Below are 14,083 nucleotides of genomic sequence, written 5' to 3' on the forward strand. Positions count from 1 at the left end.
TGCTTTCCAAAAGGATGTCTAGTGGGTCATATGCTGGGTGTTTTGCCCGTTTTTGAAATTAGTATAAATGAAATAGTACAGGAGATATTTGTTTGTGTCTTGCTTTGTTGTTCAATATTGTGTTAGTGAGATTCAACAATGTTTTTGGCTGTAGCTTCAGTTTATTCATTTTTCATTATTGTATGGTAATCATTTGCTTGTATATAACATGCATTCTACTATTGATGGACCTTTGGATTATTTACATTTTGAAGCTAGTGTGAATAATATTGCTATGAACATTTTTGTATCTGTCTCTCAGTATACATATGCATTTCTCATACCTAGAAATTATTTACTGCTGAATTATAAGGTATGCATATTTTGAATTTCAGTAGGTAATGCCAAACAATTTTCCAAAGCGGGGTACCAGATATTCATGCTCTTTCCAGGAAAGTATTTTGTTTTACATTCTTCTCAACATTTGGCAATTTCATTCTTTTAACATCACCCATTCCAGTAAGGTGTGTAATGGCATGTCATCGTTTTAATTTACATTGCTTGATTACTAATGAGGTTGAGCAGCTTTGCATGTGTTTTTTGGCCATTTGGATAGTACCTATCCAAGTTTTCTACTTGTTTTTTTTGTTTGTTTTGGTTCTTTTTACTTGATTTTTTTTCTTATTGATTCGTAGGCATTCTTTGTATATTATGGATATAAGTCTTTTGTTGCCTTTACATTTTTTAAATATCTTCTCATATTTGTAACTTATCTTTTCACTGTCTTATGGTGTCTTTTGATGTGTCTACAGATTCCAGAAGAGGCTGCTAAGAGGCAAGATGCTTATTTTCTAGTGTAACTATCTCTACACTATTATTTATTTCCATTATATGTTTTGGTTAATATAGAAACAGACCCTTTTTTTGACCTACCATATTCTTGGCTACAGTTTGTATTACAATGCTCTGTGTTGTTAGTTACTTTCTTAAAAATAGATAAAATATCTATCAATATAGGAGATATATTTATGATTAGAAAATTCTGATTTTTGTAGTATGGGATTTATATGCTTTGTTATACAATTTAAAGGTGCATAGACATGAAAAAATAGTCATCAAATAACATACTTTAAGCATTTGCTGTATTGAAAGATAATCTGAGTCCCTCTTTAAGATGTTAAAAGTATGTTGGTAGGATGATCATGAAAAGACTTTTGTAAGTATAACATAATACTTATAAAATCAATTCTACTTTAAAGAATGAAAAACCAGATACAGGGAGCCATATGTTCCCTTGAACTCAAATAAAATACTGCTTGTCCTTGAACAGATAGTTCTACTTTAATAAATCATGATTTCCTATACTATTACTATTATTATTGTGTCTTAGAGAAGTCTTTTAAATACCTGATACCTTACCTCAGACTTTCAAGTCCTTTTTATTTATAACTGTAAGGGTCTTATTTCCTTGTGTTTATTTTATGATTGGTATTTTAAAGGTGTGTGGCGAATGATCCTCATGCTTTATGAAACACTAATAAGTCTTATATGCAAAGTTTATGCACAGAGCAATTGAGTCTTTTGGAATGAATGCATAGTAGTTATTATAGATACTCAGATTACTGATGCAGAGTAAACTGAAAAAAAAGTCACAGAAAACAATGGTAAGAGAAAATGTTTCAAAAGCATGAGGAACATAATACACTTGTTGAGGCATGGCTGCTCTGGGATGTGGATGCTGACAAGAGAGCGAGTAGTTAGAACAGGTTATCATGTAACACAAAATAGCTATGTCTGCTCACACTGGGTAGGTATAATGGAAAGATTTAATTGATTTCTTAGGGTAACTCTAAAATCACAGTTTATGCTTTTGTGTACATGTGTGGCAACACAAAGTATTGATTTTTTTTTGTCCAGAACAGCCACAAAGGCAACAGACTAATTAGAAGTATTTCATTTGACTATGATCAAATGATCAAGTTTAGTAGATATTAGATAGCTATCTCCCAGATAGTATAATTTTAGGAAAAAGATGGGACCAGGTTCTTATTTCAGATCAATCAAATCAGCAATGTCTATGTAGCACTGGTGATTTTCTTAGGTACATCCAATGTTTATAATAATTCATGTCTCATTTCAAAATAAACATTCATATCTCATCCAGAAAATTAGCATTTTTTTTTGAAGAGGTAGTGAAGCATGAGACTTGGCTATTGATTTAATTCTTCTTCGTTTTGCTGTAAAATTTAGTTTGACAATTTTCTTAAAATATTTGGTAATGAAACCAAATCTCATATTATTAACATTCTGAAAAGAAATACCTTACTAATGCCCATAGCAAATATGCTATATAAATGTAGTTTCTTTTTCTTCTTTCTTATAATTTCTTAAATGTATATAATCATGTATAAAATACAGTGCTGCAAATTGGTGGGAACAATTAACATTTAAAAACTGGGATGTCCTATTTTTTAAGACTATTTTTTAGAGCAGTTATATATTTATAACAAAATTGAGAGGAAAGTGCAGAGATTTCCCATGTACCCCTACCCCCACACATGTATAGCCTCTCCCATTATCAACATCACTTACCAGAATAGTACATTTTTTACCAGAGATGAGCCTACATGGACACATCATAAGCACTCAAAGCCCATAGTTTACCTTCGGGCCTCTTAATGTTGTAATTCTGTGGGTTTGGACAAATGTATAATGATATATAGCCATAATTATAATATCATACAGAATATTTTTCGGTGCCCTATAAAAGCCTCTGTTTTCAGCCAATTTTCCTCTTCCCATGCAAATACTGATCTTTTCACTCTCTCCATAGTTTTGCCTTTTCCAGAATGTCATGTAGTTGGAATAACACACTATGTAGCCTTTTCAGATTGACTTCTTTCATTTAGTAATGTACACTTTAGTTTCCTAAAAAAGTCTTTTTATGGCTTGATAGTTCATTTCCTTTTAGCGTGAATCATATTTCATTGTTTGGATGTACCATAGTTTATACGTTCACTTACTGAAGGACATCTTGGTTGCTTCCAAGTTTGGCTGCTTATGAAAAAAGCTGCTACAAACATCTGTGTACAGATTTTTGTGTGGACATAAGTTTCCAACTCTTTTGGGTAAAAAAAGGAGTATGATTGGCTGGATCATATGGGAAAGGATGTTTACTGTTATAAGAAACCACTAAGTGATCTTCCAAAAGTGGTTGTACCATTTTTGAATTCCCATCAGCGATGTGTGAGAGTTCCTGTTGCTTCATGTCCTTGCCAGCATTTGGTGTGGTCAGTGCTCTGGGTTTTGGCAATTTTCATGGGTATGTAATGGTATTTTATTGTTGTTCTACTTGCATTTCCCTAATAACATATGATGCGTAAATCTTTTTATATGCTTAATTACCAAATGTATATCTTCTTTGGTGAGGTGTCTGTTAAGGTCTTTGGCCCATTTTTTAAAATGGGTTGTTTATTTTCATATTGTTGAATGTTAAGAGTTCTTTGTATGTTTTGGATGACAGGCTCTTATCAGATATGTCTTTTGCAAATATTTTCTCCTGATCTGTGTCTTCTTTTCTCATTCTCTTGACAATGTCTTTCACAGTGCAGAAGTTTTTAATTTTAATGAATTCCAGCTTATCAATTCTTTCTTTCATATATAATGTCATTAGTGTTGTATCTAAAAATGTACCACCATACCTAGGGTCATCTAAGTTTTCTCCTATGTTATCTCCCAGGAGTTTCATAGATTTGTGTTTTACATTTTGGTTGATGATCCATTTTGACTAAATTTTGGCAAAGGATGTAAGGCCTATGTCTAAATTTGTGTTTTTATAGATGTATGTATAGTTGTTCCAGCATCGTTTGTTAAAGAGACCATCTTTGCTTCATTGCCTTTGCTCCCTTGTCAAAGATCAGTTGACTGTATTTATGTGGGTCAATTTCTGGGCTCTCTATTCTGTTCTATTGGACTCTTTGTTCTTTCACCAATACCACACCGTCTTTATTACTGTAGTCTTTATTAAGTCTGATGTTGGATTCTGTCAGTCCTCCAAATTTGTTCTTCTCCTTCAATATGATGTTAGCTATTCTGGGTCTTTTGCTTCTCCAGATAAACTTTGGAATCAGTTTGTTGATGTTCATAAAATAACTTGCTGGGATTTTGGTTGGGATTACATTGAATCTATAAAAATCAACGTGGAAGGAACTGACATCTCGACAATATTGAGTCTTCCTATTCATGAGCATGTATGCCCTATTTTATAAACTCCTTCATTAATTTGCATTGCATTTTAAGACTGATTAATACCAGTGCCATTTTTAATAAGTTATTGTGAGATATAGAAGAGATAGTGAATGAAGATGCCTGCCCCACAGAAGATATTAATAAATTAAAAATCTTTTTTCTCTCTTTGTATAATTGTATCATAGTCAACTACTATTTTAATAAAACATAGCTTAAAGGTCAATGACTCATTTATGAATATGAGTCATTTGTAAGATTCTTATGACTGTTACATTGAATGAACACTACTTGTAGGATTTAATCATAAAATAACTCTATTTCTGTCTTGTACTATTTTTTTTGTATTTATTCAGTGGATCTAATTGTTGTTCTGCTCCTGAATAAAAACTGTGGGCAGTTCCCCAGCTTTTCTGGTCACTCTTAGGTAACCTAAAGTCCTCTCATCAGTAATTAAAATATTTAGTTTCATGGAATAGTGAAAACTTTGAACTTACTTTAACCATAAGGCTTTTCCTCCCTTCTTTTGCACAGGCATGCTACAATTGAGGGAAGAGGATGCAGTTCCTTTATTTTTTTCTTTTATCTTCAATTAGTCCTTCTTCCAGATGTGCCTAACTCTAGTTTTTGATTCCTTCAGATTTGGAGCACAAGAAATGAAAAGAACTAAGTGGAGTGGGTCAGGAAAGTTCTTACTTAACTGGTATTATTGCAAACTGATGTTATATTCTCTATGCTTAAATTTACTCATTCTCTCCTGGAGGGTCTCTCACCTGAACTCTCTCCTGCTTTATTACTTATTCTTACTTATTTCCTAGGCCAGGGGTCCCCTACCTGCAGGTTGTGGACTGGTACTTGTCCTTGGCCTGACAGAAACTGGCTGCACAGCACTAGGTGAGCAGCCGGTGAGCCAGTGAAGCTTCATCTGTATTTGCAGCCACTCCCCAGTGCTAACTTCACCTCCTCAGCTCCAGATCATCAGGCATTAGATTCTTATAGGAGCACTGGTCCCTGGTGCCAAAAAGATTGGAGACCGCTGCCCTAGACATTCAGCTATACTGATAGATGGTATCTGCTGAAGTCTTGTCAATGCTCTATGGCAGCCTCTTGGACAGGAGCTAAAATAAACCCACATTGATTGCAAACTGATACAGCCACTATGGAAAACAGTCTGGAGGGTCTTCAAAAAATTAAAAATAGAGCTACTTCATCACCCAGCAATTGCACTTCTGGGTATTTATCCGAAGAAATCCAAAACATTAGTTCGAAAAGATATATGCATCCCTATGTTCACTGCAGCTCTATTTACAACACCCAAGAAATGGAAACAACCTAAGTGCTCATCAGTAGATGATTGGATAAAGGAAAAGTGGAACATATACACAATGGAATATTACTCGGCCATAAAAAAATGAAATCTTACCATTTGCAACGACATGAATGGACCTAGAGGGTATTATGTCAAGTGAAATAAGTCCAACATAAAATGGCAAATACCATATAATCTCACTTATATGTGAAATATAATGAACAAAATAAACCAACCAAACAAAATGAAAACAGACTCATAGATACAGAAAACAAACTGCTGATTGCCAGATGGAAGGGGGTTTGGGGGCTGGTGAAATAGGTGAAGGGATGAAGAAGTACAAATTGGCAGTTACAAAATAGTCATGAGGATGCGAAGTATAGCATAGGAAATGGAGTTAATAATATTGTAATAACCATGTATAGTATAGGTATTAAATGAACTGGGGGAAATCACTTTGGAAATTATATAAATGTCTAATCATTATGCTGTACACCTGAAACTAATATAATATTGTAAGTCAACTGTTATTAAAAAGTAAAATACAATAAAAAGTTTACATTAGATGCATGTTTGCATAAAAAACCAAATCCATATTCCATATTCTGTCTCATCTCTCTCTCTCTTTCTGTCATGTGTGGCCCATATATGATTCACAGAAAACACACACATATTCATTGCCTTGATAAATATTGGGAGTGTGTGTTATTCAAAACAGCAACTTCACCATCAGCAGTTAGGCAGGTTTTCTGTTTTTCAGGCAGGGATCATACTCCAGTCTATTGCATGGGACACATCAAGCTCTTCTGATGCCCCTCAAGCTCCACTCACTTGGCTTGAGGAAGAGTCAGATACCCCTAATCCCCTCCTTTTGGGGAGTAAGGAGACTTGGCACTCACAACTTTCTCTGATAAAATCCTCTCCAGAAAGTATACACTGTTTTCAACTCATTACCCTTTTATAACTGTGTGGGCGAAAAGTCAGAGTTTGATAACTAGGTTTCAGGAACATCGTTTGTAAATTCTGCATGAAGTCTTACACTCTCTTGGGAAAAAATACCTATTGTTCTTGGTGTTTCAGCCAAAGTGTTCATTTTATCAATCCGTTACCTATAACAAAATTAACCACTTTGCATTAATTATAAATATATTATTTCAGTTACAAAAATGAATTAAAATATAGGAATTCAGATGAACAGATTTTATATGCCATTTAAATAATATGAGCAAAATTTTAAAATTAATTGAAGATGGAAGATATTATTGCACCACAAAGAGACTGGAGACATGAACTTGAAACAGAATCACTAAACTTGTTATCATTTCATAATTTCATAAGCTAGATTTCCTGAATATTAATTTACCTGAAGTGTAACAGAGATAAAGAGGAAAAAAAGTATTTGTATTCAGAAACACATAATGGTAAACACTTTGTGAATCTGTTCCCTTGAGCTAAAAGTCATAGTGCATGAGGCTTGTGTTCTACATGACAGTAAGATCACATATGTAAAATGGAAATTTCCCAATTCACTTTTGCTATTGTACTTGTTATGTGGTAAGAAATACATTTCTCGACAAATTTGTTGACTGTTCTCCAGAAAGAGCCTAAAAAATAGCAAACTTTTCAACAGGGCCTGTAGAAAGCAGAGTATTTTCACTGATCATTAGAAAAAAATGTACTTAAGACCCTAGTTAATTAGTATGTGAGCAATTAAAGCAATATGAGTAACACAGCTAATAACGAAAAAATGAAAGTCTGCTAAGGAACTTGCTTATTTACAATTATGATTCTATTAGTGGCTTTTCTCAGATAGTATAACTATTTAAATTTTATTTTTTTAACTAACCATTGTTGAAAATATGGTCAGTATTCCAAATGGAAGTAGCTTATTTGTTTATTTCTGATTGTAAAATAATACATATTCTTTGGAATTCTAGGGCTATTGAACATCAGGCTAGCCAAATCCTGTTGTTCTTACTTAGTTCTCATCATTGATTCTACAGCATCTGACATTATTGACTTGTTCATTTTGAAATCCTTACTACCTGGGCCCATTGCTCTGCTCTCTCCATCAACTGTAAGCTCTAAATAGGCAGAGATTTTTTCTGTGCTCCTTAAATGCTTGTTTATTGTAAGAATCCTTTTTCATTTCTATTCTTCTTCTGATTCTTTTAGCTTCTCTTCCTCCTCCCAAATCTTAAACTTGATTATTTCCTTCGATGTCGAGTCTTCTTCTCTCTCTATTGTTCAATTTTTAGTCCTTATCCATTGTAATCATATGACTTCTCTAGTTAAATGCCATCCATGTCTCTACCTCTGATCCTGTTTTTCCTTGAACCAAATCTCCAACTGCCTTATGATCATTTGCATATTTGTCTCGAAATCACTTCAAACTCAGCATATCTAAATGTTATCTTTTGAGCGCTCAACCTACAGTATTGGTTGCTCATCCTGACACCTCTCTTTTAATTAATAGCACTATTATTTTCTCATTCTTTTCTGCTTAAAATTCTAGATCTCTCTATTTTGACAGGCCTCTGTTATCACTGTAACTGTCATCACTGCCAGTAACATTAGCACCAATCATCATTAGTAATATTTATATAGTGCTTTATATTTTGAAAAGTAATTTTGCATACATAATTTTCACTCTGGAGACTTTGTCCTGTCTCTTTCTAGGAGACTGATTCTGGAATGTAGAAATATTTTCTATTTAAAATACATTAATTTATTTCACAGTAAATTTCAACTTATAATTGAGATAAATATGACAAAGAGAACTGTAGAGTGTTATGAATTAAGATAACAGGTGCCTGACTTAAATGTTTGCATATGAATGTGCTTACATATTTGTTTATGTGTGTGTTTTGAAAGGCTGGTTAGGCAGGCTTGCTGAAGTGTTATATTATACTGAAGTAGACACTGAAAGATACATAGGTGAACTAGAAGAAGCAGTATGCACAGTGACCTGAAGTGGGGAAGATCATGGTATTTTTAAAAATCTGAAAGAGGGCAAATGTACCCAGAATGGAATAACAAGGGAAAGAATGGCAGAATGTAAGGCTAACAAGGTAGGCAGGGGCTAGGGCCCCACCACAAATATTTAAATTTATAGAAAGTATGACACAGTATATTATGTGTATATTTTCATCTTCAACTTCTGAAATCCTCTCAGTTGTGACTTAGTTAAAATCTAATCCTTTAAATAACTGATTAGTTTATTTTCACAAATAAAATATGTACTATTATAGATTTTATAATCACTATATGCTTGTTATTGAATTTTGTTTTAAAAATATTTGAAAATACCAGATGTTTTAGTGGGATAACATTGCATCTATAAGATAGTTTTCCACGGTTGAGACTTCTTATTAACTTATATTTATTCATTTATTTAAATCTACTTTTATATCACTTAATAAAATGTTATAATTTTCATCACAAATGTATTATTTAATTTTGTTGGATTTATTCTTAGATATTCTTATATCTTTGCTTCTAAAGGAAATGGAATTTTTTCCTACTAGATTTTCTAGCAATTTTCATTACAGTATAGGAATAGAATGGATTTTGGATTTTGATCTCGTATTTAGCAACCTAGTAACGATCTCTAGGGAAACAATCACATAATCTTTTAAAATTATAAATGAAAAAGATAATGAAAAGATAATAAAAAATCCCTGGGGATTTTTTTCATTAATCCTCAAATTGTAAATCGAAGAACGGGCTAATAAAGTTGAGAATATTTAGAGGTAGAAAGATTTGCAAAGAACCGTTTCAATTTAACAAGAAAGAATTCAAAGATATTTTCTGAAGCGTGATCAGCATGGCCATGAGGATCTCTTATATTCCTACATATCTTGTGAGCAGAGGCACTGACTATCTTTTTGCCTTTCTTTTCAAGGATGTTAGTTAGTGAGCAGACTTGAAAGATAAACGTAGTGTCTCTCTCTGGAGCTAAGGGAAGTTTCGTTTACTGTCTAGTATAATAAAGAAAATGTCTCCCTGTGGAGCAAAGATCAGAGAGACTTACTGTCCATTATGAAAGAGGTGACTTCCCAAACAAACACCTTGAACTGAATGGACCATAACTCTTATTGTAAAATATAAATCTATAAAGCTTTTAAAAGAAAACAAGAGAAAATCCAGGTGAGCTTTAGGCGAAGAGTTCTTAAACTTGATACCAAAAATGATAATGATCAATTGATAAATTGGAATGATCAAAACTTAAAATTTCTGCTTAATAAAAGACACTTAAAAAATGTGAGGACAAGCTATAGACAAGGAGGAAAGAAAATATTTGCAAACCACATATTCAACAAAGACTTTTATCCAGAACATATAAAGAACTCTCTAAACTCAACTGTAAAGAAACAACCAACCCAATTAAAAATGGGCAAAATATTTCAACAGACACTTCACCAAAGATGACATATGGATGACAAATAAACACATGAAAAATTGTCAACAATAGCTATCAGAGAAATGTAAACAAACACTGTAGTGAGATAGCGCTGCATAGACTGGCTAAGGAACAATTGATAATACCAAGTGCTGATGAAGATGTGGAGCAACTATTAACTCTCTCATACACTGCTACTGCAAATACAAAAGAATACAGACACTGGCAGTTTGGCAGTGTCTTGTAAAGCTGAACATACGCTTTAAACCCAGCAATCCTACTCCTAAGTATTTACTTTGGAGAAATAAAAACTTATGTTCAACAGAAAAACCTATACAAAAATACTTAAAGCAGTTCTATTCATAATTGCCCCAAACTGGAAACAAGCTAAATATCCTTCGACAGATGAATAAATGGATCAGCAAACTGTGGAAGATTTCTACAATGGACTATTACTCAGCAATAAAAAGAAGGCGATACTGCTACACTCAGTAATGCAGATAAACCTCAAAATCTCAAAGGCATTATGCTAAGTGAATAATGACAGTCTCAAAAGGTTATATTTTTTCATACCATATTTTTTCATTTATATGACATTCTGGAAAAGGAAGAACTATGAGCGGTGTTGACCAGATCAGTGGTTGCCAGGAGTTTGTAGGGGGACAAGGGTGTGACTACAAAGAAGCATCTCAAGGGAGTTCTTTGATGAATTATATTCAGCATAGTTTTAGTATAAGTGAATTTTAAAATAGTCTACTCTTCTGAATATTACCATTAAATGCAGCATATCTGATGAGAAATGTGTGCATGTGTGTGAGAGAGAAATAGTAGTTTCCATGACTGTTATAAATAATCCAAATAATCATCACATTTGATTATATTTTTGATAATATCTACACATTATATATTTAAATTTTACATATTTATGCTCCCAAATTATGCTAGAATGTGATGCCAAATTTATTTTTAATTTCCCATGTTTACTCTAGATGAGCGTTGCAGTGGGGGCAGGGGAGGTGTGAGTTTGGAGTGGTGATGAAGGTGGTGACCAGGACATTTTAAGTTTGAAGGTGGTGACCAGGACATTTTAAGCTTGAAGTGGTAATGCATGTTCACGTCTCTGATTTTCCACAGACACCCCATCACAGCGGGTACAGTTTATTCTTGGAATTGAGGATGATGATGAGGAACACATTCCTCATGACCTTTTCACAGAACTGGATGAGATTTGCTGGCGTGAAGGTGAGGATGCTGAGTGGCGAGAAACAGCCAGGTGAGGATTTTTGTTGAAGGGTGAATTTTCATGCTATTAGAAAAACAGGTTTCTAATGCCTCGATTTTGCAAACATCCATAAGTGCTGCTGATTTCTGAAATTGCTCATCTGGCCTGGGCATATCCTATAATAGGATATGGGTCAGAATGAAATCTGAAGGCAGTAATTATAGTAAATAGTGACGCAGAGCCAGCAGCAGCTGCAGTCTTAAAGATAAGCAGTAGCATAATTTGTGTGTTGTCGGGAAAACAATAGAAATCTAAAAGTAATTTATTTCGATTTTTTTAATTGCTGGCTTGTGCCCAAACTAGTGATATTATTTGATAATTTGAGTGTGGGGCTTTTTAAAAGAAAGGGCAAACATTGCAAGAGGCTTTAGGTATAGTCCTGGATTTATGTACTATTTGGTGAGGATAAAAATATTTTGTAATGCATTTCTAGGATATGTATACATTTAAACATAGTGGTTTTCCAAAATAACTTTTTAAAAATTATTTTTTTCAGTCATTTGTAATCAATATTTCTATATTGCCACATAGTTGATTAATTGCTATGAAAAGGTAAAAAACCTGAAATTTGCATTTACTTTTTATTTATTCTTGTTCATTTGCTTATTTATATAATAAATATATATAATAAACATTTATGAGGTAACTATTATGTGCCAGGTATAAAGGGTATAGAACAATAACAACAAAAATCTTAAAACTTGCCTTTAACAATCTCACAGCCTAATTCAGGATTTATACAAGTAAACAAAGTTGTAATGGTCTAGAATGAATGCTGTGATACAAGAGTACACAAGAAACTGTGGGCACACCTAGGATTATCAACTACCCTCTGTCTCCCAAATTTTAATGTAGATATGAATCACATGGAATCTTGCTGAAATGTAGGTTCAATGGGCCTCAGACATAGTGTTAGGTTCTAACAATCTTACAGGTTATGTCACACCAGTATTTTTGGTTTGAGTACATTTCAAGTAGTAAGGATTTAAATCACAAGGGCGAAGGAGAGGGAATCAAAATAGCTTCCTGGTATCACTTGATAATATATTTGGACCACTTTCCATATTGTAAGTATCAGTTGACCTCTTTTTTATGACTGCATTACATTTAATTATATGGATGAACTTTATTTAGCCAGTCTTGATAGGGATTTAGGTTGTTTAATTTTTACTTTTTCCTTTAATCATTGTTGCAGTCATCATTTACATATATATTTAGCATTGTTTTGTAGATGCTTATGTAGGGTGAATTTCTCACAGTGGAACTTATGTATCAAAGCGAGCAGACTTTTTTTTTTTACTTTAAAAGGTATTGAAAAATTGTCTTTGTAAAATATTTTGGTAATTTATACTTCCATTAACATTGTATGAGAGTGCTTATTTCCCCCAAACTCTTGCCACACTGTCATAAAACTTTAAAAATTTTTTGCTAATTTTATAGATAAAAAATAAATCTCACTCTTTTAATTTGCATTTAATTATTCGTGAAACTGAACATCTTGTTTTTTCTTTTTATATGTTTTTATTTTATTCCTGTGAACTAACTGCTCATTTCCTTTCCCTGTTTATGTAAGATCATTCATTAATTTCTTTATTTTCTTTTTTTAGTATCTGAAATTGGTGGTATGTTATTCTGTGTGAATTGTCTTTTTTAATAAAAAATTTACATAAATTAATCAATTTCCTTATGATGATTTCTTTATAATATTTTAAATATAAAATTAAATTTGAAATAGATTTATATAACTTGGTCAGTTTTAAGGTTAAGAACCTTCTACCTTATATTTTTCTCTCATCTGCATCAAAACTAAGTAGTTTGGAGTAAAAAAAAAATTTTTTTTAATTTAATACTTGGGAGTTTTTAAAATATAATACATATGTATTCATCTTTATTTGATGATAAAAACAATGTATAATAATCTCTACAAATTAGTGATATAACTTTTGATATAACTTGTTGATAAGGAATTTAAAATATGAACCTTCCTGTTTAAGGCTAGAGGTATCAGTCTTGAACTGGTTATAAGAAGGTAGGTGTTCCTGGATGACTTGAAGGAGATCTGGTGGTTATGATTACTAGACAACTCTGGCTACTTTGAATTTCTTTAATCTAATGATGAGAAGTACTTTTTGGAAGTAATTCTTTTATATTTCTTTCTTTACTCTCATCCTACATAGTAGAGCTGAGCAGTAAGTTTGGAATATGTGTTTTAGTGTGAGAAACTCCCTTATTTTTAAAATGGTTGGTGATTTTTCACCTTCAAGATGAAACAGTTATCCATTGCTTCTAACCAGTAAATTCCTTGTAACTTGCCCACTCTCATAATGCCAGGATGTGACAGAGCAATACTGGAATCTAGTCTTTCATTCTGTCACAGTCAAATAGGTAGGATTTTATCATATTCTAGTGGACTGACTTGAACAAGTTTTTCCAAAACCATCAAAATGTACTGCTGTTTATTTATAAAGAATAAAAGAGATGATCCAGTTAATTATTAGTATTCTTGTATATTATTAGATAGGACCTATGTTCTTAGCCATGCTCCTGGAACCTTGTGCATGGTGTAGCTATCTGAGGTTGAGAGAGACATCTGATGAGCAATCAAATAGTAACAGACATTGAAGAGGATGGTAGATGAATTTTGACTAAGACACAATATAGAGAAGAACAAAACATATTTATCAAGGACTTAGAAATGTAGTGAGTTTTAAAGTGGCAAAAGTGATTTTGTTCTGATGACCCTACTTCATTTAAGAAGGTTAATTCTAGTTAATTCATGACTCCATCTAATTTTTCAAATGCAATTTAATTCTAATAAATCATTACCATAACTATTTGAAGCACTTCACTCTTTTCATTCGTATTC

General features: G+C 32.8%; 1 protein-coding gene across 3 annotated transcripts in view; it reads left to right on the forward strand.

Moving 5' to 3' along the window:
* Positions 1 to 14,083, forward strand: part of SLC4A10 (solute carrier family 4 member 10) — a 173,648-nt gene that overhangs the window by 43,193 nt on the left and 116,372 nt on the right. For all 3 annotated transcript variants that reach the window (XM_025039563.1, XM_025039564.1, XM_025039565.1), the window contains one exon: positions 11,070 to 11,208. In XM_025039563.1, the coding sequence (XP_024895331.1) occupies positions 11,070 to 11,208 (139 nt within the window). The remainder of the gene's footprint in view (positions 1 to 11,069; positions 11,209 to 14,083) is intronic.

The sequence above is a fragment of the Pteropus alecto genome, unplaced genomic scaffold (genome assembly GCF_000325575.1).
Source record: "Pteropus alecto unplaced genomic scaffold, ASM32557v1 scaffold3, whole genome shotgun sequence".
NCBI classification, from domain to species: domain Eukaryota; kingdom Metazoa; phylum Chordata; class Mammalia; order Chiroptera; family Pteropodidae; genus Pteropus; species Pteropus alecto.